The sequence below is a fragment of the Hipposideros armiger genome, unplaced genomic scaffold (genome assembly GCF_001890085.2).
Source record: "Hipposideros armiger isolate ML-2016 unplaced genomic scaffold, ASM189008v1 scaffold_501, whole genome shotgun sequence".
Lineage (NCBI taxonomy): Eukaryota > Metazoa > Chordata > Mammalia > Chiroptera > Hipposideridae > Hipposideros > Hipposideros armiger.
The window spans coordinates 1,215,478-1,235,604 of NW_017731851.1; the positions used below are offsets into that span (position 1 = coordinate 1,215,478).

The following is a 20,127-nucleotide window of genomic DNA, read 5'->3' on the forward strand; positions in this document are numbered from 1 at the left end:
AAAAAAAAAAAAAGACCAATTAGCAATACCTGTCATGGGCATTTGAAAGTTGAATAGAACAAATGTGCTAATTATCTGCTATTCCTACCATTTCTCCTCCATTCATGCTCTCATGCCAGCAGGGCACTGATAGAATGAATTAAAAGAGAGAATAAAATAAATGACAAAGAGAGGTGTAAGAGAGCCATTCTCGACTGAAACTAAACTCTGAGGAAACCTAAATAAAAGATTAGGACTCAGAGCTCCTAATTTTGTGTCAAAGAGGTCTCCACATCACCCTGGAAAGCTCATTTCTTTTCCTTAATCACACATAACTCAAAAAAAGCAAGTCCATAACCGAATCTGTGGCTTTTTTAAGGTGGTTGTTTCTATCGTCAGAAGAAGAAAATTAATTTCTTGGCTCAAAGCAAAGTCCTCCAAACCTCTAGTGCTATATAATTTCTCATTGACTTAAGGCAGAGATGAAATTCCCTTGCCCGGCCCAACAATTTCACTGGCTTTGCCTTCCTCTAAGGACCACTTTTCTTTTTTTGTTCTCAGTAGCTTGAATTAACAAGGGAACCTTCCCATTGTACCAGCTTCCAGCTTCTTTCCTGCATCGTTGAGGTGGGAAGGAAGGACAAGGGAAAGATGGGAGTGTCATTCAAAGGAAAATCCTATTTTGGTGTGGGAGGCTGTTTCCGTCATTACTAGAACAATGTTCTGGTTCCCACAAGGAGAAACGCTTTTGTGCAAGAAACTCTTGGTGAACATTCTGTATTTCACACCCTAAAAGCTTTGAAGTCCTAATGCTGATTCTTAGGAAGGCAAATCTCAATGTCACTTATCAGCAACAAGTCTCATGGCCATTGCAAGATATTGTGCATGTTTATGCATATGCATTTCACATAGGTCAGATGCTTATGCACTTTGACTCCTTTAGTTCTGAGGACACAAATGTCTTGGTAGTGGGGAAAGTAGCAGAGTGAAGAATAAGAAGGAACAAGAGACCCTTAAAGGAAGACAAAGTTCTCAGCTTTTCCCCTCATCTCTGTGGAGCTCTGTGGCACTTTGCATATTTAAAATCACATCTGGGTTGGGTCAGGTTGAGCAGGATGACCTCCACATCAGCATTGGTTTTGATAGGGCTCTAGCACAGGGTTTGGCTAAGGCCACAGCTTACTAGATCTCAGTACAATGCTAAAATCAAAACCCCTCAGACTTAGCACATTTTACTACAAAGAAAATGGGCAGGATTTAAATGGGTATCTGTGGGTTGGACAGGATATGTGAAGGAACATTCCTAAATCAGATAGGCACCAGATATAGTCTAGCATGGCTGGCACACACTTCACCAGAGTCTGCAGGTCAGCACACATGATGCCTAGTGCAAAGGCATCACTTAATATGATGATAGTAAAGAGGCAGAAGAAGCTTAGTGACACTGTATCAGGAGCTTGCAAAGTCTGAAATCTAAAACTTATACCAAATCCCATCAAATAAATGTCAAAACTACCTAAATTTATGTCCTTATCATTCAACGAGAACAAAAAAAATCATCTATAGTGGAGGAACGAAAAATGAAGGACAGCAGTGTGAAATAATCTGAAATAATGAAACAATGTTTCATTTCCAAGTCTAGCTTGGGAGCAACTGCACTTTTGCAAAGGATGGACCTGTGCATGCTATCTGAGGCTATAAAAACTCCAATCACTGAGAAAGGATAGACTTCAAATTCCATCCTATGAAACAGAGAGGTCTTAGAGATTCTGCAGGCAGCACAATGTTCAGTGGTCAAGCCATGAGTGGTGAGACCATAAAGATAATTAATAAACAGTTGAGATATCTTCTAATACACTGAAAAGGATGTCTGCATTACCATCCCAGCTGGTGGTTGGGACAGTATTCCCAAGAAAACACTCTTTGGACTCATTTCTTCTGTGTCTGGAAAGAGAGAACCCTTTGCACATACAATCAACCTATGCTGGGCTCTGCTAACAGCAGCTTCTCCAGATAGTCTATGGAAAGGGGCTGGATAATCTATTAGGCTGTGGTTCCCTGGGCAGGGAGTGGGAGCAGGGAAGGTGCTATGATACAGTGGCTCCTTGCAGGAGGCTTTGTCTCTCCAAGTATCTTCCACCTTGTCTGGAATGGCTGGGCAGCTACACGTCATGCTATCTTTGGTGGCCAAGTGACTAATCCAGGCACAAGTTCATCAACAGAAAGAAAGGTTGGAGGAAAAAAAAACTATTGGAGATTTTCTGGGCCTTTTCCATCTGGCTTACCATGATAAATATTGTCAGGAGGAAGATGCTTATTGACATGACAGAGAAGCTGTCCAGGAACCAGGTACACCAAATCACTGTGTTGGAGACACCCTGATTTTTCAAGGTCTCTTTTAGTCGCAATTCCTTCTCCAAGACGATGCTCTTCACAGTCATGGAGACAGAGTAGATCCAGGCCAGCACCATGAAGATAGGGAAACAGCGGTTCAGGATGATCATGAAACTGAAGCAAGAGAAGAGAAGCAGAATAGCAGGATGCCCTGTACCTGGTAGAGGTGGAGTAAGTGTTCTTTGAGTAAATGTGTTGGGAACAAAGCCCAAGTGAATGGAAAGGTAGAAAAATTTCCATTGGGCATCCAATGCGCTTGAGTCTTAATACATTGCACTTTGCCCTGAAGGATTACTTTTCCTTTACGGAAAGATGGTAGCTTTTTGGTTAACCCAGATGAATGCTCTATAAGTAAAATGTCTAAATAAAATCGTACTATGTATGTTACACAGTACATATATACCTACTTGAAAGATCTCATAGGAAAAGGCTGCAGACTTGATGTGGCACGAGATTAGAATAGATAGATACATGTTAGCTGACATTGAAGTCCAAGGTGAACCATAAAGAGAATTGGTGGTGGTAAGATCAATAATGGGGCTCCCCAAGGGGGTCAGCCAGTGCAGCACTGTCTATCCTGGAGGATCAAATCCCGGTTATGCAGTATGAGGCACAAAATAACTGATGAATGTGGCACTACCAATAAGTCAATCAGTGATCCAGTAGCCACTGATCCCACCAGCCATGCACCTATGGAATAAATCCATGGATATGCATTCCAGAAAGCAGGGTAGATTTATAATCTGGAATTATTTTATGGTGAACTTTACACATGTTTTCCCTGTGCTTGCTGTGCTGGGAAAGCCCTTGGAATTCTTATCTATTCAAAGCGGTTGAGCATCACATTTAAGGCCCAATTACAGCATGGGAGGGTTTCACTCAAGATGGCCCTAGGGAGAGAACCAGACCTTCACAGAGCCTGCACTTCTGAGACCTGCCACCAGAGGGCTCTCATGCACTGAATAGCCAGAAACCCTATGGCCTCCCCGCAACTACCCCCACTTCCTTGCCAGCTACTCCCATTCTGATCCTAAAAATGGAGTTAGGCCTTTGCCCCTGGCTCCACTTCTCATCTGTGCTTATTGTCCAAACCCAAGCTGACTGCAGAACAGCCACTGTTATCTCTTTAGTCTTCTGCAGACCTGAGGAAGGAGAACCGATTGGACTAGGATGTTGAGAAGGGGTTTCCTGGGCCCCTACTTGGCTTCATTTTACTGTTTTGCCAGCTGGCAATTTGACTCTTCCTTTCTTCAGGCTGTACGTGTTTCTCTCATCCCTGAACCCTGCAGACACACATGTACACTACGGTGAACTTCCCGCTATTTTTTCTAGGTGTTGAATCCCTAAGCCAAGTGTAGGTTTCTGCCGCTGTCCTGGGAGCATTTCTGTCCCCATCCACCATGGTAAAATGAGCCCTCCCAACCCCCTCTGCCTCTCTGTCCCTTCAACTGAACATTCAGAAAACAGTAGGCTACTTGCTTAGCTTGCTACTGGCCAACAAATGTTCAGGCCTGGAGGTGGGGGTGGGCAGGGAGGGAGGACCTGAGCTCATCCAGCACAGTCCTCTACCTTTTCATTAAGCAGCATCATAGGCATGCTAATTAGGAAAGGCGCTGCATTATTCCGAGGCTCCTAGGAACCGGACCTACTTGCGATGCAGAGTCCTCATTTGCTGATTTGGCAATCATTGGGCAAACACTCTGACCAGAATCCTTCCACATACCAAACATACTACGCAGTGGAAATTTAAAGAGCCTTTGTCCCTTTCCCTAACCTCACTTCCCTTGCTTGTTAACTTTCACCTTCCTTTTTCTATCCAAAACACCAACTCCCTTCTCCCTGCCACGGCGCTTATCTATCGGGCCCTGCCTGGAGCCTGGGAGAAGGTTCCTCAGTCAGAGCTTCATTCTCCCCAAGACGGTCCCAGTCTCTGGTTTCTCTCCAAAGAGGTTGAATCCTGGGGAGCACCCCACCCCGCCCAGCCACCCAATTAACTTGTCCATAACTGGGACTGGGAGCCTCCCACTCACGAGTCATCCACGAAACAGGGGTAAGGCATCTGCTGGAGGTAAATTCCAATGGGAACCTCAGCCTGGGCCTGGCTCCTCGTGATTCCTTGTTCAACCATGTCCTGCAGGTAGGCAAACCCTCCCCAGATGTATCGGAAATCTTCCACGGGATCAGCGCGGGGACCAGAATCCCAGTACCTAAGGGGAAACCTCAGTGAGGAGCCAAGGGTGTGATGGGAATGGACGGTTCACACACACTTCACAAGCATGAGGTGACTCAGCACTCACTGTCTTGAAACCTGTCCCTAGATCTTTTCCAAGCTATCCGATTCTATTTTCTAGTTCACTATTTAAATCTCAGTTATGATTATTAGCCACAATGTGGTTTGTAACTGCTTTCGAGGACTCTGCTTTGAGCTTTACAAAATTCCTTACTTCCTCTTATTTAACTTCATTGTATTGATTTAGAAGCTGAGTCCAGTCTCAAGCCCCTACTCTGTATCAAACGTAATTTCCCAGTGACTGGAGAAACCCCACTGGCAGAATCTCTAGGTGAAGATAATTCAGTATCTAGAAGTTTCTATTTCCAAGTTGCACAAAGGCCAGCCAGGGACAAGTGCTGAGTTGAGGGTGTGAAGACAGGGTAGCTGAGCTCTCCTGGTCCCACCAACTGGTTAGTTTAGTTCTTTGATACCAGAGTGTTTCTACACCTTTTCAAGTGACTCTCCTGCCTCATACATCCCTGGGGATGCCCAGGGCCTTCTGAGATCGCCCGAAACATCACCTGTCTTTAATCTTATTGGTTTTCTCCACCACATCTATGTCCATCCGGATCTCGTACTTCACGTGCGGTGGTAGGGAGCTGGTCCAGGGATACATATCAGGGAACACCACACCAGCCCAGAACCGGTTTTCCTCCAGCAGAGACAGGGCTCGTTGTGTGAGCTGAATTTCATCATCGTAGCTTTCAAACTTGTCCAGGATCAAGCACTGCAGATAATCACAAAGGTTGAGAGGGACTCAGAACACCACTTGCAAAGACTCAACTGCAATAAAGGGCAGGCTGTTGCCCCAAGGGATGGGTCAAATGCAAGGGGACCTATAAACTTACTGTTTGCTTAACTCTGGAGTCTGGTGTCAGTTTTTCAATGTGTCTAGAGTTATGGGTGAAAGGGGGCTAGGAAATGCTGACTTGGTTTAAATCCTGCAGATTTAGTGAGGACTGTACTATCTGGCTGTCCAAGGCTGTCCAAATATGCAAGTCGTCAAAATGACAAAAATACTCACAGTTCTTACTCCCCAGCATGGGGAGTCAAGGGAGTGGGGTCACATTGAATACAGGCTGCTTTGAAGATCAGAAAGCCTGACGATAAAAGATTTTGAAAGAGAGAAAAACAGTGAACCTTCCTGCCTCTCAGCAAACACACAAGGATGGCCGGCCAAGGGAAGAATAAGGAGGAAGAAAGAAAATAACCGAAGACCAAAATGAGCTAGTCAGAGAATGATTCCCAATCACAATTTTATGACAGGTAATACTGGGAAAGAGGAATTTCCTAATGTGTCTATTTTCTCCCCCTGGAAGAGAAAAAAAAAATCATTACCCACAAAAGAGCAGAACTAAGCATTTATTTTAACTTGAATATTAGGGTTGTCCACTTTTATAGATTTGTTAAAGTAGTATATTGTATGTGGATCCGTTTTTTCCTTAACCTCTTGTTCCTATAATACACTAGGGTTATTGTGTTGCTGTTTCTTTCTTAGAATGTAACTCACAAGAGGTCAGATGGCCTTGTCTTGATTAATTTGTTCACCGAGTACTTACTGAGAGCCTGCAATGTGCCAGAGCCTGCTCGGCTCCAGGGATACAAGGAAGAAAGATAAAATCTCTTCCTGAAAGAAATTCAAGATCTAATGAAGGACAGACAGGGTTGGAATAAACCAACAACAGTAATGCAGAACGATAGCGTTCTGATGAAAGCAAGCCCAGGGTAGTCTGGGAGCCCAGTGGAGGAATGTAGCTAAGTCTACCTGGAGGGGTCCAGGAGGGCTGCCTGGAGGAAGAGACTCCTGAGTATAATGAAGATGAGCAGTTATTAGCCTACAGGAGGAAAGCAGGGGAAAGGTTCTGCTCAGGCACAGGGAATGTGGTGTATTTGGAGATTTGGAAAAACAGAGCAGTGGTTCTCATCCTTGGCTGTGCTTTAGAGCCACTGGAGAGATTTAAAAAGACACCCACACCCAGGCCCCACTCCAAGCAATGAAATCAGGTTCTCAGGAGGCAGGGCGAAATGCACCAGGGTTTTGTCAAATGCTCATCTGGTAGTTCCAACGTGCAGAGAAGTGCATAGGTGAGCAGAGCTGAGTGGTGAGAGATGAGCGCTGGAAGGTGGGTGGGGATCGGATCAGTTGCTGTGCTGGACTTCATAGTGTGACCAACTAACAGAGGGGTTTTCTGGGACATGAGACTTTCCATGCTAAAATCAAGAGTGTTCTGGGCAGGGGGCCGGCCGAGTGGCTCTGTTGGTTAAGAGCTCGCTCAAGAGTTTGAGCTCTGAGCAACAGCGGTTCGATGCCCGGCCTGAGCTGAGCTGCCACTGAGCTGCCAACAGATCGCAGGATGGCTCAGCTGGTAAAAAAAAAGGAGTGTTCTGGGCAAACCCTAAAAAGCCCTAAGTAGCCACTGTAGGGTTTTCAGCAGGGGTGTGACATATGGGATCAGATGGTGTTTCTGAAAGATCACTGGTCGGGGGAAGGGCAAACAAGAAGAGTGGTTTGGAGGCTGTTGATGTAATGCAGGTTTGAAGGAACAGATTCACTCGCACAGAGGCTGAGTTACCTGGAATCCTCATTTTACTGAAGAGGAAACTGAACACAAGGAGACCTGCCAAAGGTCAGGCAGCTAGAAAAGTGGCAGACTCTGGATTCTCTCCCCACTTTCCCACTCCAGGTCTGGACTTCTTCCCCTCACATCAGGAGCCATAGGGTTATCCGGGTCCACAGGCCCTCCCCAGTGTTTGCAACTGTCTTGTAGGAAAGTATAGTTATTATTTATCTCCACTGTGCAGTCCCGGAAACTTAGGCTCAAAGAGGCTCACTTCCCCGGTTCCATTGCTCCCACAACAGTTACCAGGAGGAATGAATAAGTGAGAAAGGTGGACCGATCGATCATAAGGACCTGACCCAAGCTCCCACTGTAGTGGTAAGAAGCGGGCAAACCCAACTCATTCACCAAAAACCCCTCACTGCTGAATCCAACCCAGGGCATCAGAGGGTCAACCAGAACCCTTTACTACCGAGCTGAATTTAAACAACAAGGGTGTTGCAAACCCACCCTCCTTGAGCCTTATGAACTAAATGTCCTGCCTCAGGCTCCAACCCCTGGGAGCCAGCCCTAGTAATGTTCTCAGTCTTCTAGATGAAAACAAAAGAAGTTGCTAGTTTTCCAGCTGATATGAGAATGAGGAATACAGGTACATGAGAAAATCTATAGGGCCAAGGCTTAAGAGACACTATACTAAGAAGATAGTTATTATAAAAGGAAATGGAATTGATAGTTCTTTAAGAAATACCAGTCAGTGTAGTCACCCATCACAGAGTTAAAGGAAATGGAAAATTTTCTTTAGTCAGCTATGCTTTTGCAAACAGGCATGCCCAGCCTAACACTGTCCAGTCCTTAAATGAGATGAAGGACTTAAGTACTGAAGGGCCTCAATAAGTGTTCATTTTTTTCTAGACAGAAATAATGTAGGATTTGCTACTTTATGCTTTTTTTTTGGTGGGGAATCTAATATGTATATTTGCGTCAAGACCAAGCTGCCACTCTTTGTCAGCACTTAACAACACTGATAGGGGGACAGAAAGTTGGAAGTTGGCAGTGTGCTGTTCGGGCAAGGAGACATGAAAATGGAGCTGTTAGAGTATATTTTTAAAAACACACACATTTATGTTTCTTTTAGGGAGACCTTGACATTCTATAAAGATGAGTAATAAGATCATCTCATTTTTTAAGTCAGTTTGGCTAGTTTAGTCCTACATATATAGAATTTTAGGGTTGACAATCAGAGTGAATCTGAAATTAAACTTGTAAAATAAAAAGCAAAATTATTTTGGGAGATGGACTTTTTCTTTGCAGTTTCTTTTAGTTGTAGCACGTTGTCACACACACACACACACACACACACACACACACACAGAGGATGGTCTACCAATTCACTCACAGCATCACAGGGCATTTGGACCAAAGGAGCTGCAGAAATCTTGTGGTCCGACATCCTTGCTTCACCTGTGAGGAAACTGGCATCAGAGGGGTGAGGGGCAAAGGGCCCCGCCCAGGGTCTGTATAGGTCATGAGCAGAATCTGAATCCATGTCCTCAAGTGTCAAGCCTGAGGGTAGTGTTGTTCCCCACATGTTGCTCTAAGAGTAAGTCACACTCTAAGCGCAAAGTCAGGTCGACAGAATTCCTGAACAGGAAGATTTCTTGCCCTAGAGTAGCACTGTCTGGAATGTCGTAGAACTTTCTGGAATGTGGCACTGTTCTCTATCTGCCCTATCTGATAGGGTAGCCAGTAACCACATTTGGCCACTGAGCACTTGAAATGTGGCTAGTGCATCTGAGGCACTGAATTTTTCACTTTAATTAATTTAAATTTAAAAAGCCACATGTGGCTGCTGGTTGCTGTGTAGGGCAGCACAGCTCTAGCTGCAGGAAGTTCCTTGAGGCCAGGGGCCACATCTGTTCACTGTGGTCTCTGGAATACTATTTTCTCATGAAAGGGACTCGATTAGTACTTACACAGAATTGAATTGATTTAAGTTTAGAAGTCCCAAATGCTGCAAGAAATACAGCTTTACAGCTGCGTGTTTTGAAAGTAATCCTGCGCACCCCAGATTCAGATGATAAACTAGGAGAAATTAGTGAAAAGCGAATTTTTGCTAAGATGCTAATAACTCTCACTGAAGCAAAAAAGCCAGTAAAAACAAATACATTTTCATAATGAGACTTTCTGAGCTGGCTAGCCCATTCTCTTTGAACTCCCCTTTCATGTCTTAAAGGGAAATCTATACGGGAATAAGCGGCTGATGTTTTCAGTGACATTGTTGAGTCCTGTGGTGACGTGGGCTCCATCCTGGCTGTTTTATCAGGCACAGCTGCCTGATTCACAGTCATGTTTCCTGCTGTGTCCCCCTAGATTGGTACCCTGATACTCTCTGGAAAAACAAAACTTAAAAGGTTTGCAAACACTCATTTCTACCCTGAAACATCTGACCCATTTTCAAAGTTCGGTTATCTTCCCCATCTTTGGAAAGTGGTACAGCGGAGCGTTTAAGAGGCAAACAGCCTCGGGGACCATCCCCACTCTGCTGCTTCCTACCTGTGTGGCCTCTGTTTCCCTCTCCATAAAACTGAGATATGCCCTACCTCAAAAGTCTGTTCAAGGACCACATGGCAGCATTTGTAAAGCCAGCCAGTGCTTCCTGGTAAGGATAAAAGCTGATGCTTATTGAAGGCTTACCATGTGCCCCAAACTTGTCCAGGGGCTTTGCTTGTATTAATCCTTTGAATTCTCATAACCACCTTAGGAAGTCGGTTACAATTATCACTCCAAGCTCACTTATGAGGCACAACGAGCCACAGGGAAAGTCCTCCGGATAGAGCCTGTGTTTTAACCACGTAGTTAAACTGTCTCAATAAATACCATTTTTATTACTGCTTTTGCAAAACATCTTGAAAGTCAACAGAGCCTAGTGGCTTTAAGCCCCTGTCAGGTTACCTTTCATTCATGACAGCTGTTTATCCAGGGAGGAAGGCAGTTATTTTCTTTAAATAATATGTCTGGGAACACAACTCATCCTGAGCTGATCCGCAGCACTGCATCTGGTTAGAACAATACTATGGACAGAAGCCAAAACCCCGCACCCCACCTGAGCAGTGGGGGAAGGGGAGAGAGTGAGTCCTAACCCACTGGTGTTCACTAGCTGCTAACGGGCCATTAGATGAAAGTTAGATAACTCTATCCAGAGGAAGGTCTGATGAAGCTAATCCGGAATGTCATCCTCACCAAATCTGCTTGAGATCAAGGCTGAGCAATTGTGGAAACTGCCTTGGACATGAGTCAGAAGTCTCTAGGCTGTCCTCTGAGGTATAACTCATGTGTACTTTTGCATTCTTACGTGGAGGCCACCTACTCCACAGCTAAGTGGCCTCATTTTCCTATTGGTACTTGCTTTGGTCCCTGAAGTTAAGATCTTGGTGAATGAGCATATCTGTTCGTGTGTGTGCATGAGTGTATTTGGGTGGCAAAGATAAATGATTAAATCCTTAGTCAAGGTCACTGATTTTGACATATTTATTTGGTCTGGTCTCATTAGCTTGTAAGTTAAAACATAGTAAGTTCTAATGTGACTGAGGCCATGGAGTCTATCTATAAAAGCTATTTAGTTCCACACAAAGAGAAACTGTGTGATCATGGATGTTAGGGAAGAAATGGAGGCAGATAAGAACTTGTCGCTATGGGGAGAAGAATTCTAAAGATATTGTCAGTGAATAAAAAGTCAGTATCTTATGCCTCAGAGGCAGATTCTGGACAAACTGTACAACCAGAGATCATCATCTCAAAGAGAACCCTATAATGCCCTATGATAGCCAAAGGCAGTTGACCAAGAAAAGGAGTTTCCTTGAACCCTTCAGCTCCTAACTGCTGTAGCAAAACCCAGGTGGCAGGGCCACTGCCATATGAAGTCCACACAAGTCCTACAATTCTTTGTTGGTTGTTTTGCTGATACTCACCAGGAAGCAGAGTTCACCCTGGCAGAAGAGGTTGGAGCTCTCTCTCCAGCACAGGCAGCTGTGTTCAAGACGAAGACCTCTCGAGAATGCAGTCATTTGTTTACACAGCTAAATCAAACACCACCTTGGGAGGAGAAGCCGCAGTAGCAGCAGGCTTCCTTCTTCAACTGTGACCTTTCCGACTCCAATTCAAACACATTAAGTAATAGATAAATTAAATTATCTATTAAGTGGGAAATGTAGTTCAGTGGAAGCAAAGAAATAAAGAAAATCTTGCTTATTGTTTGAACCTGATAATCAAAGGGACCTGGCACCCTGTGCTGACATATTTTTACTAATATACCCAGGATGTGTAGGGGGTGAGTCTTCAGGAATAAGGGAAGCCCTAGGCTCACCCTTCGAGATGTTGGTTCTACAATATAACCCTGCCTCTTACATCTTTAACTTCCAAACTCAGGCTAAGAACAAAGTGGCTGGTGGTGCCAGTGGAGGCCCGAAGTGGTCCTGCTGGTGTTAACTTAGACAACTGGGGTTCCTTTAGAAAAATGCCAGTGGATGTGGGCAAGCATCCCAGAATGAATTTCCTGGCAGAGCTAGGCTGTAACACTCAAGATTCAATTCCCACCACATGGAAAAAGCCAACGGGATAAATTAGCTTTGGGCTGTTTGAGTTGGTTGTGATGATGAGATAGAGGCCCAAGGCAGTGCAATAAATTTTATCCAACACATTGGGACCGTGAATAGCCATCTAAAAGGTTCCATCACGAAGAGTGAGGAAATGCACCACGACTGGAGAACAAAGGGACAGGAAATGCACAGCTGTTAAAAAATATCTGTCTCTAAAATAAACAAACACAGTAATTAAACAAATAAAAAGGCCACGTTGGAGCACCCCCCAGGTAAAGCCTGCTGTCTAGTGGGGTCTGAAGGAAAACAAAACCGCCTGACTGACAATCGCAGGGGACTTTAGCTCGCAAAACTTTCATCTTGAATCATTCCAACAACTCTGGGAAGTACATGCTACTATATTAAAAATATTTAATCACCAACAGAGCATATTCTGGTCCTAAACGCCTGGATCACCCACCCTGGGGGAACACCGCCAAGACTGCAGCTCCAGTTTCACCCCCATTCTTCAGGCAGTGGAACAGCAGTGTTGCCCACCATCACAGAGTCCATAAATAAGTGCTAGAGATGATGTCCTATCACCTGCAGGATGAAGCTGCTCACAAGCCAGGCCAGCTGTCCTTTCCAGCCCCATCTCTGGGCACTACCGCTCCCCCTCAACTCCCTTGATGTACAGCCACACCCCTGCCCAGACTATCTGCTTCTCTTGAACTTGTCTTGCTGATTCACACCCTTGCTCTTTGCCAATGCTCTTCCTTCTGCCTGAAATTGCCTTTCTGCCTTGCTTGGCCAGCAAATTCCATCTTTAAGGCCCAGCATAAATGTATTTTCAGTTTTAATTTGGCATTTATGGGTGTCTACTTTATGGCACTGCAGTTCCCCTACGGTAAATTGGGAAATCAAATGAGAAGACAGTTTGGACCCTTAGGGGTTCAGGCCTATGGGGGTGGGGAGGCATAGAACAAATCATTATCAAGGGCAACAATGGCGAGGATATGGTGCAGCGAAGACCTGAAATACAGGAGCTGAGTCCTGAAGGGGAGCAAAGGAGGCAGGGGGTCAGCCAGTCAGGTGGGGGGCCTAGAGTTGCATGCCATCCCATCTCCACGGAAGAGTCGTGAAGGGGATAGATCGGGATGGATTTCACCATTACAGCAAAGAGGGGCCGCTGAGGAGCTTTCGGTGGGAATGCCATGGAGACACTGGGGTTTTAGAAAGATCTCACTGGAGGCCATGGGGGAACTAAGCGGAAGGAGTGGGAGTCTGGAGGCCCAGAGACCAGCGAGGAGAAATGGTACAGACCTTATGTGGAGAGGGAGACGATGGAGGGATTTCAGAGGTCATCTGGAGGAAGACCTGACAATCCTTGGAGGATCTGTGACATTGTGACTTTGGATTTGTGCAGCCTGTTTCTATTCCATCAGATTGAATTACTGTTCTAGCCCAGGGGTTGGCAAACTTTTGAGACAGAAGAGCCAATCCTGTCCCTCACAACAATTTAAAAATTATCCGAGAGCCATAAAACACATGAAATCACCATTATGTGTATAATATCCTTTAAAAATTTTTATAAATGAAACTATGATAGTTTTATTTTCATTTTCAATTTTACTTCAAAGTCACATGTACGTACCCAAAGAGCCGCGTGTGGCTCACAAGCCATAGTTTGTCAACCTCTGTTCTAGCTGTCCTTTGAGATACCACTACCGTGGGGCTATTTCATAGCATGCTTATCTCTCCCCATAGAATGCGAGCTTCTAGGGGTCAGAGATTAATTGTATTTATTCAGATGTAGGTAGTCAATACATGCAAATATACAAACGACTGGATGAGCTCAAATCATGTTGGTTTTCTACTATAAATCTAGCTATTTTCAAGCAGTAAAGACCCAATCAGAATAGCATCAGTCATCCCCAGGATTATAAAATAATTGACGCCCTCATCCGATTCATTACATAATTTATCCAAACAATTCTTACGAAGTCCCCTACTAATGGGCCCCTCATATTATAAGAGAAAGAACATCCTCATTGGAACCAGTCAGGTCTGAACTAGAATTCTGGAGCCGCTGCTCATCTGCTGTGGTATGTTAGGCACATCAGTTTTTCATTCTATACATGACAGCATGGATCATGACTACTGGGCACGTAGTTAGGAGGATTGCATGAAGTGACATGTAAAATTGCCCAATGGAGTAGCTGGCTCATAGCAGGCTCGAGTACAAGTCCCAGCCCTCCACCCATGACCCCAGCTCACCCCCATTTGTGTTCTCCTTCCTCAGTTTCTGTGAAACTGATGAGGCATTAAATGAGATCATTGCCCATGAGCTGCTTGTGATCCAGCTCACGGCTCTTGAAATAATACTGAACTCATGGTGTAGACTTCTGTACCTTGCCTACCTCTTCTCCAACTTTTCCTTAGCCTGCCAATGCACATTTGGAGTCAATGAATCAATAAAAGAAAGCATTAGGACAGGTATTCCGCAAATATCTATCCATTTGACTCTAAAGTACATTACATGATCAGTAGCTTTATCTTCCTAGTTCTCTTTTTTTTCTTCTTAGACTAGCCTGAAAAATATGCTCCCTGAGTACATTCTGGTTGGGTGGTGGTGCTCCGTGGCTGGGAGCACACGAGGCACAAAGTAAAAGTAGTCTAAAATATCCCGCTACTGATAATTCATCAAGATAATAACCATGTAGAAAATAAAGAATTATGCACATATACTGATTGTGTTGACAACACAGCAAAAATCAGTTAATAAATACATGTTTTGTCAAGACTTAGAGAAAGGTAGTTGTGACTGGTTAAAGCACAATTTTATGCCTGGATCAGAGCTATTATCATATTAAAGTTTGGCTGAATTCAGCTTCCTGATTTGAAATTCAAGACATGAAATTCATATATACTATGAAATTAAAATACACTGTGAACCCGAAATAGTATTCCAGTTGTGCCAGGCCTAACATTTCCCTAAGCAAAGAAATAAAAGGAGAGGGGTGCGTATGTTTGGTTTAACTCAAGGGTAATCAGAGGATCCATTATTCATTTCTCTAAATGTGCTTTTCTCCAGAAGAAAAATATATATGAATAAGACACATGTAAATTATGACTATAAAAGTATACACATATTAGTTTAAGATATCTACCTATATCAAGACTCACTTGCCCTCAGTCTCCTTAGATGTGGAGAAGGGGGTGATCAGAAAGCCTGTAGAAATGAAACTTCCCACATGTTAGCGATGTGAAGTTCCCCAATGTCACCACCACCCCTTTCCCTAGTCCGTTGTCCACCTAACCAGGAGGTCTGAGTTTCAGTCATGTATTTCTTTCCTGCAGAGGGCTGGGCATCAGGGGATAGACAGAACATGGTTATGGGATGAATGAGGTTGTAGAAGCCCCTTAGTGAGGAGGTGCTCCGAGGACAAGAAAAGTTCCAGAGCACTGGGCCTTCACTTACAGAAGTGCCAGAATGGTGCCCAGAGCCAGTCTGCTGGGCCCTCAGGAATGGTCTGACATTCCTGATTCTAAGCCAATTCACTAGGGTTAATATGAAGAGTAGCTTCACAGTCCCTGGTTAATGTTTACACAAAGTTTGGAATCTGAGAAAAAGGCACATTCCTTCCTTGGTCTGTGGTTTTGGGGTAGACATTCAGGTGGCTCATAGTAAGAGCTGCTATGTCCCAAACGTCTCTACTGTGTGCCCAGCTTCTCCCATTTCACCCTCACAGCCACCTGGCAAGGAGGATTCACCGCACCTAACGGATGAGGAACTGGAAGGCAGAGGATTGACACTCATGCCTAACTAACCAACGGCATGAATGTGAGGGGTGCTCTGCACACTTCGCTTGTTTTGTCAGCAACAACCCTATAAGGTCTGTTGTGTTACTACCTGGATTTTACAGATAAGAGAATTGAGCCTTAGAAGGTAAAGTGACTTTCTTAGGGCAACTCAGCTAACAAGAAGCAGAGATCCAGGCCCAATTGTCCTCACTGGATGGGTGAGAAGTTTCTGCAAGCAGTAGCCTAACATCACAGACAAGTGACCCAGCAAGGTGGCTCCTGGGGAATGGAACACGCTCCAGGCCACTCAATGAAATGTCCAGTAACTAAGGCCTCACCGCAAGCAGAAAGAATGGGATTTAGCCCTTCTGTTGGTTGAAGAGACAACCTATTGAATCACTCCTTTTTCTATAATGACAAAAGGCTTAAAGGTCTTTGATCTCAGTCCTCAGAGCTTCTGTTACTGTTCAATATCAATCTAAGTGCACATTGACCTAGACTAACATATGTTTCATTTTAAAGATTGTTTTTTGCTCAATTTTCCTTAAAGGATTCCCCCCCCCCCTTTTTTGTAATAGGTAGGGAGCTAAGCATAGAGGCTGGCCCAGGATGTTCTCACAGATCTTTAGTATACGTCATATTACCGAAAAGGAGCACCTCAATCAAGCTGTGAAGGAACACACTTGCTGCCCTGTCCTGGAGAGACCCCTAAGGGTCTCTAAGACCCCTAAGAGCCATTGAGGAGGAGCTTTTGTGCCCCGTCTGCTCCTCAGCAGTCCTCAGAATGGGAGTTCAGGGGTCTCCAAGGCTCCTGCAGACTTCCCAGCACACAAGAACAGCAGAGAAATCGGGACCCACTGCAGTGATCGGTTTCTTCCTCACTGCACATTTCCCCTCTTACCTTCTCCTTTCAGTTCATTCCACCAATCCCATCCCCTGCATTTTCCTCTCCCTCCCCCAAAAGGCAAGAAGATCAGAAACCTCATCAGAATCACCTGCTGAGATTCTGCCCCCATCACAACCCTTTCTAGGAACCCCTGGGGGAGGCCACTGACCTGACCTGTGGCCACCAGGCCGGTGCCTCTGCTGATGGGATTGCAGAGCCCTCAGGAAGTGTTGGTGGTTGAGGCTGGATGTAATTAGCAGCTTTGTAATCTGCAGAGAAGGATCAGGCGTGGCTGGGCCTGATTTCACTAGTGCCATTTTCCTCTTCCTAAGCAGTTATTTTTTTTGGTTTGTATTTTGTTTAAAAGTTAATATTTATTAAGTGCTTACTGTATGCCAGGAACTACTCCAAGTGCTTGGCATGAATTAACTCAATTCTCATAATAAGCCTACTAGGTAAGAACTATTAATAGCCCTGTTTTACCAATGGGGGAAACGGAGGCACAACTAGCAGGGATTTGAACCCAGGCTCTCTGGCTCCAGCGACTGAATTCTTAACTATTTAAGCAGTTAATACATATATATATTAAGTATCTGTTGGGTGCCTGGTGCTACATTAAGCACAAGCTACACAGAAAAAAAAAATCCTTCAAGGAAACAAGACCTTCATGCCACCATGCAAATGTCAAGTCAAACAAAAGACAAGAAATATTCTTTACTGATAGTACCTCACAAAAACATTGTGAGAACCACTGAACTCCATTCTGCAAGAATAAAGGAATAGAGCCCTTTTCCTCCACCCACGTCCCCTTCACGAGTTCTGCCTATAGTATAGCCATGCAGTGGATGGTGGTAAGCATGGCCAGGGAGAGGGATGTAGCTGGCAGAGGCAGGATGTACAGATTACCAGGCCTCATCCCTGGAAATTCTGAGTCAGCTGATTTGGGTTGATGTCCAGGAATCTGTTTAGTAAAAGCACCCAAGGTCATTCTTGCTTTCAGACAAGTTGGGAATCATTTTGTAATGACCTGAACTTCGGTGCTGCTGCTGTTACACCTGGCCCCTTCTGGAAGGCCACCTACGGAGCCTGTGCTGTCACTTGCTAGAGGGAAGGTCCCACACCCTGGGGAAATTCTGGTGGCACCAGAGGCAGCAGAGAGCCCTCAGAGCACTGTGGGGACAGATGAAGCCAGGCTTTTTCTCACTATTTAGTTATCCTCCAGAACAAGGAGTCTGAGGGAGGGGGCTTGCTCTTGGGGCCCTTTACCTAATTCCCTATCCTATTGCCCAGGGCATCTTCTACCTTCTAATGGTTCCAGATGACACAAGACCCAGACCTGGCCCTCACCTGGCACCCCCTGACCTTGGCAGGTGTGACAAGCCCTTGGATAGAGACATTCTCTGGGAGTTTGAGGTCAAGACTTTGAAAATAACTAGGATGGTCTCCCTGACCCCGAGTAACTCCAGTCTTGCAGTTGAACCAGAGACGGACGCATTAACAGGTAACTCAAATCTAACATGAATATAGTCAAAGAGGAGTGTGAAGAGATGGCCAGGGAAGCACAGAGGAGTAAGTAGCTAAAGCTACGTGAAAGCAGAAGTGACACTTAGAGCTGAGTCTCCAAAGAATGCATGAAAAGAAAAGCTCAACAGATGGGGAAGGAAAAGTCATTTCAGGATTTTCTGTTTCTTTTGAAGAAAGAGCCTCCCCCACTTCACAGTAATCCTGCTCAGCCCATGAGATTCAGATGAAGCTAACTCTACTTTCCTTTCTCCTGAGGGAGTCAGGGACCAGTAGGGTAGCCAGGCCCATCAGAGAACTGTGGGGGAGTAATGCTTACACTCTAGGGAAGCCACTCCCACTTCCTGCAGAATTTTTGGTGCGAAGATGACCACAGAGGCCTGTGAGCTGCTGACACATCACCAAATGAAGAGGGCCTGGCAGCGATGGATAGAGGGAGGAGGCAAGTGGCAAGGTGAGCTGGAGGGTCTCATGGTGGCGTTTAATTCCTAGATACCCTGACCTTCCAAGTTACGTCAACCAATACATTCTCTTTTTTGTTTAAGCAAAAAGGCTCTAACAAATGAGCAAACAGCACTGGCAAAGGGTGGAATCAGGAGAGGTCAGGGTATGCCTGAGGGTGGTGAAAGGGCCAGATCAGAGGTGTGAGTGAGGGGGACTGGGAAGGGGGACTGCGTGGGTTTGGAAGGACTGTGTTCTTTGGGGACTGAGTCATTAAGATTTTAAGTGTGAAAGTGATGCTGCCAGATGTGTGTTTGGAATGAATGTAGCTCTGGTGTCAATGCGGAGAAATGCCTGAGCCAACAGAAACTGGACCCTGGAATCCCAGAGGAAGCAGTTAGAACAGGCTGGTGGACAGATGACAAGGCCTCTGTACCGCAGAGAGCCTGGAAAGCAAGCGTTGGAGTTGAGAGATATTTAGGAGAGAGAGTAGACAAAGCTCAGTGTGATACTATAACTTATAATAAGAAATATATGTTTGGCTTTGTCCCTGTTTCTGGCACAGAGCTCCTAAAACCCTTAGAATTTTCTATGTGATGAGCACCAGAAAGGTGTCTTTGTTGTGTTAATGGTGACTTTGGAAAGCACCTAAAAATGGGGGCTGGCTGCCAGGAGAATCAGGTGATTAGTGGGTTGGAAATTTTAGTTCCATCCTCCCCTTCATACCACTCCCCTTCCTGGGAGGGAAGCCTCCATAATGAAGCCTCCATAAAACCCCCAAAGGATGCAGTTCTGGGAGCTTCGGCATTGGTGAACACTTGGAGATGTGGGGTGAGGGGCTTCAAAGAGGCCATGGCATCTCCACACTCTTTCCCCCTACCTTGTTCTATGCATCTCTTCCATCTGGCTGTCCCCAAGGTGTACCCTTTTATTACAAACTGGTAACCTAGTATGCAAATTGTTAATCTGAGTTCTGTGAGCTGCTTTAGCAAATTAATCTAACCCATAAAGTGGGACATGGAAACCTCTGATTTATAGCCTGTTGGATCACCTGGATTTGTGATGAGTGTTTGAAGCTGGGGGTGGGGGTGGGTAGTGTTGTGGGACTGAGCCCTTAATCTGTGAGATGTGAAGCAATCTCCAAGTAGACAGTGTCAGAACTGAGTTGAATTATAGGACACCCAGCTGGTGCTGAAGAATTGCTTGGAAAAAACCCATGCACTGAATTGGGTGCAGAATAATCCTCCATGAGTGGACATGACAGAGGCAGTAGAGGGGTCAGAAGGGCAAGCTCTGAATTCAGGCACACCCAGATCTGCACTGTGTCTAACAGGTATGGGATGAGATCTTATTTAACCTCTTTAATCCTTAGCTTCTGCATCTGTAAAATGGGAAGGATAATAGTACACAATTCATGGACCTGTTGTGAGGGTTAAAGGAGCTAATATATGTGGGAACCCGAGAAGAAAGATTCATTTGATGTAAACCCTGAGAAGGAATTGATCTGCTGGGCCTGACAACCCTGTTTGCTGACAGGGGCGTCTCAGTACTCTGTATGCTGCGAAGAACCTCAGACTGAACTCTCAGCTTCCCGTACTATGCCCTGTTCTTTTAAGTCGGCTGAGTCAACTATTATAAGGGAGTTACTGGTTTCATCTTTGGACCAATAGGCGAAGACCTGCCCCATCCAATCAGAAC

At 45.0% G+C, this 20,127-nt stretch overlaps 1 protein-coding gene across 1 annotated transcript in view; it reads right to left on the reverse strand.

Moving 5' to 3' along the window:
• The window catches only part of ABCA4 (ATP binding cassette subfamily A member 4), a 131,783-nt gene that overhangs the window by 65,472 nt on the left and 46,184 nt on the right, over positions 1-20,127 (reverse strand). Inside the window, exons 12-14 of the mRNA XM_019667548.1 lie at positions 5,167-5,372; positions 4,404-4,580; positions 2,265-2,487 (exon numbers count right to left, since the gene is read on the reverse strand). Of these exons, the coding sequence (XP_019523093.1) occupies positions 2,265-2,487; positions 4,404-4,580; positions 5,167-5,372 (606 nt within the window). The remainder of the gene's footprint in view (positions 1-2,264; positions 2,488-4,403; positions 4,581-5,166; positions 5,373-20,127) is intronic.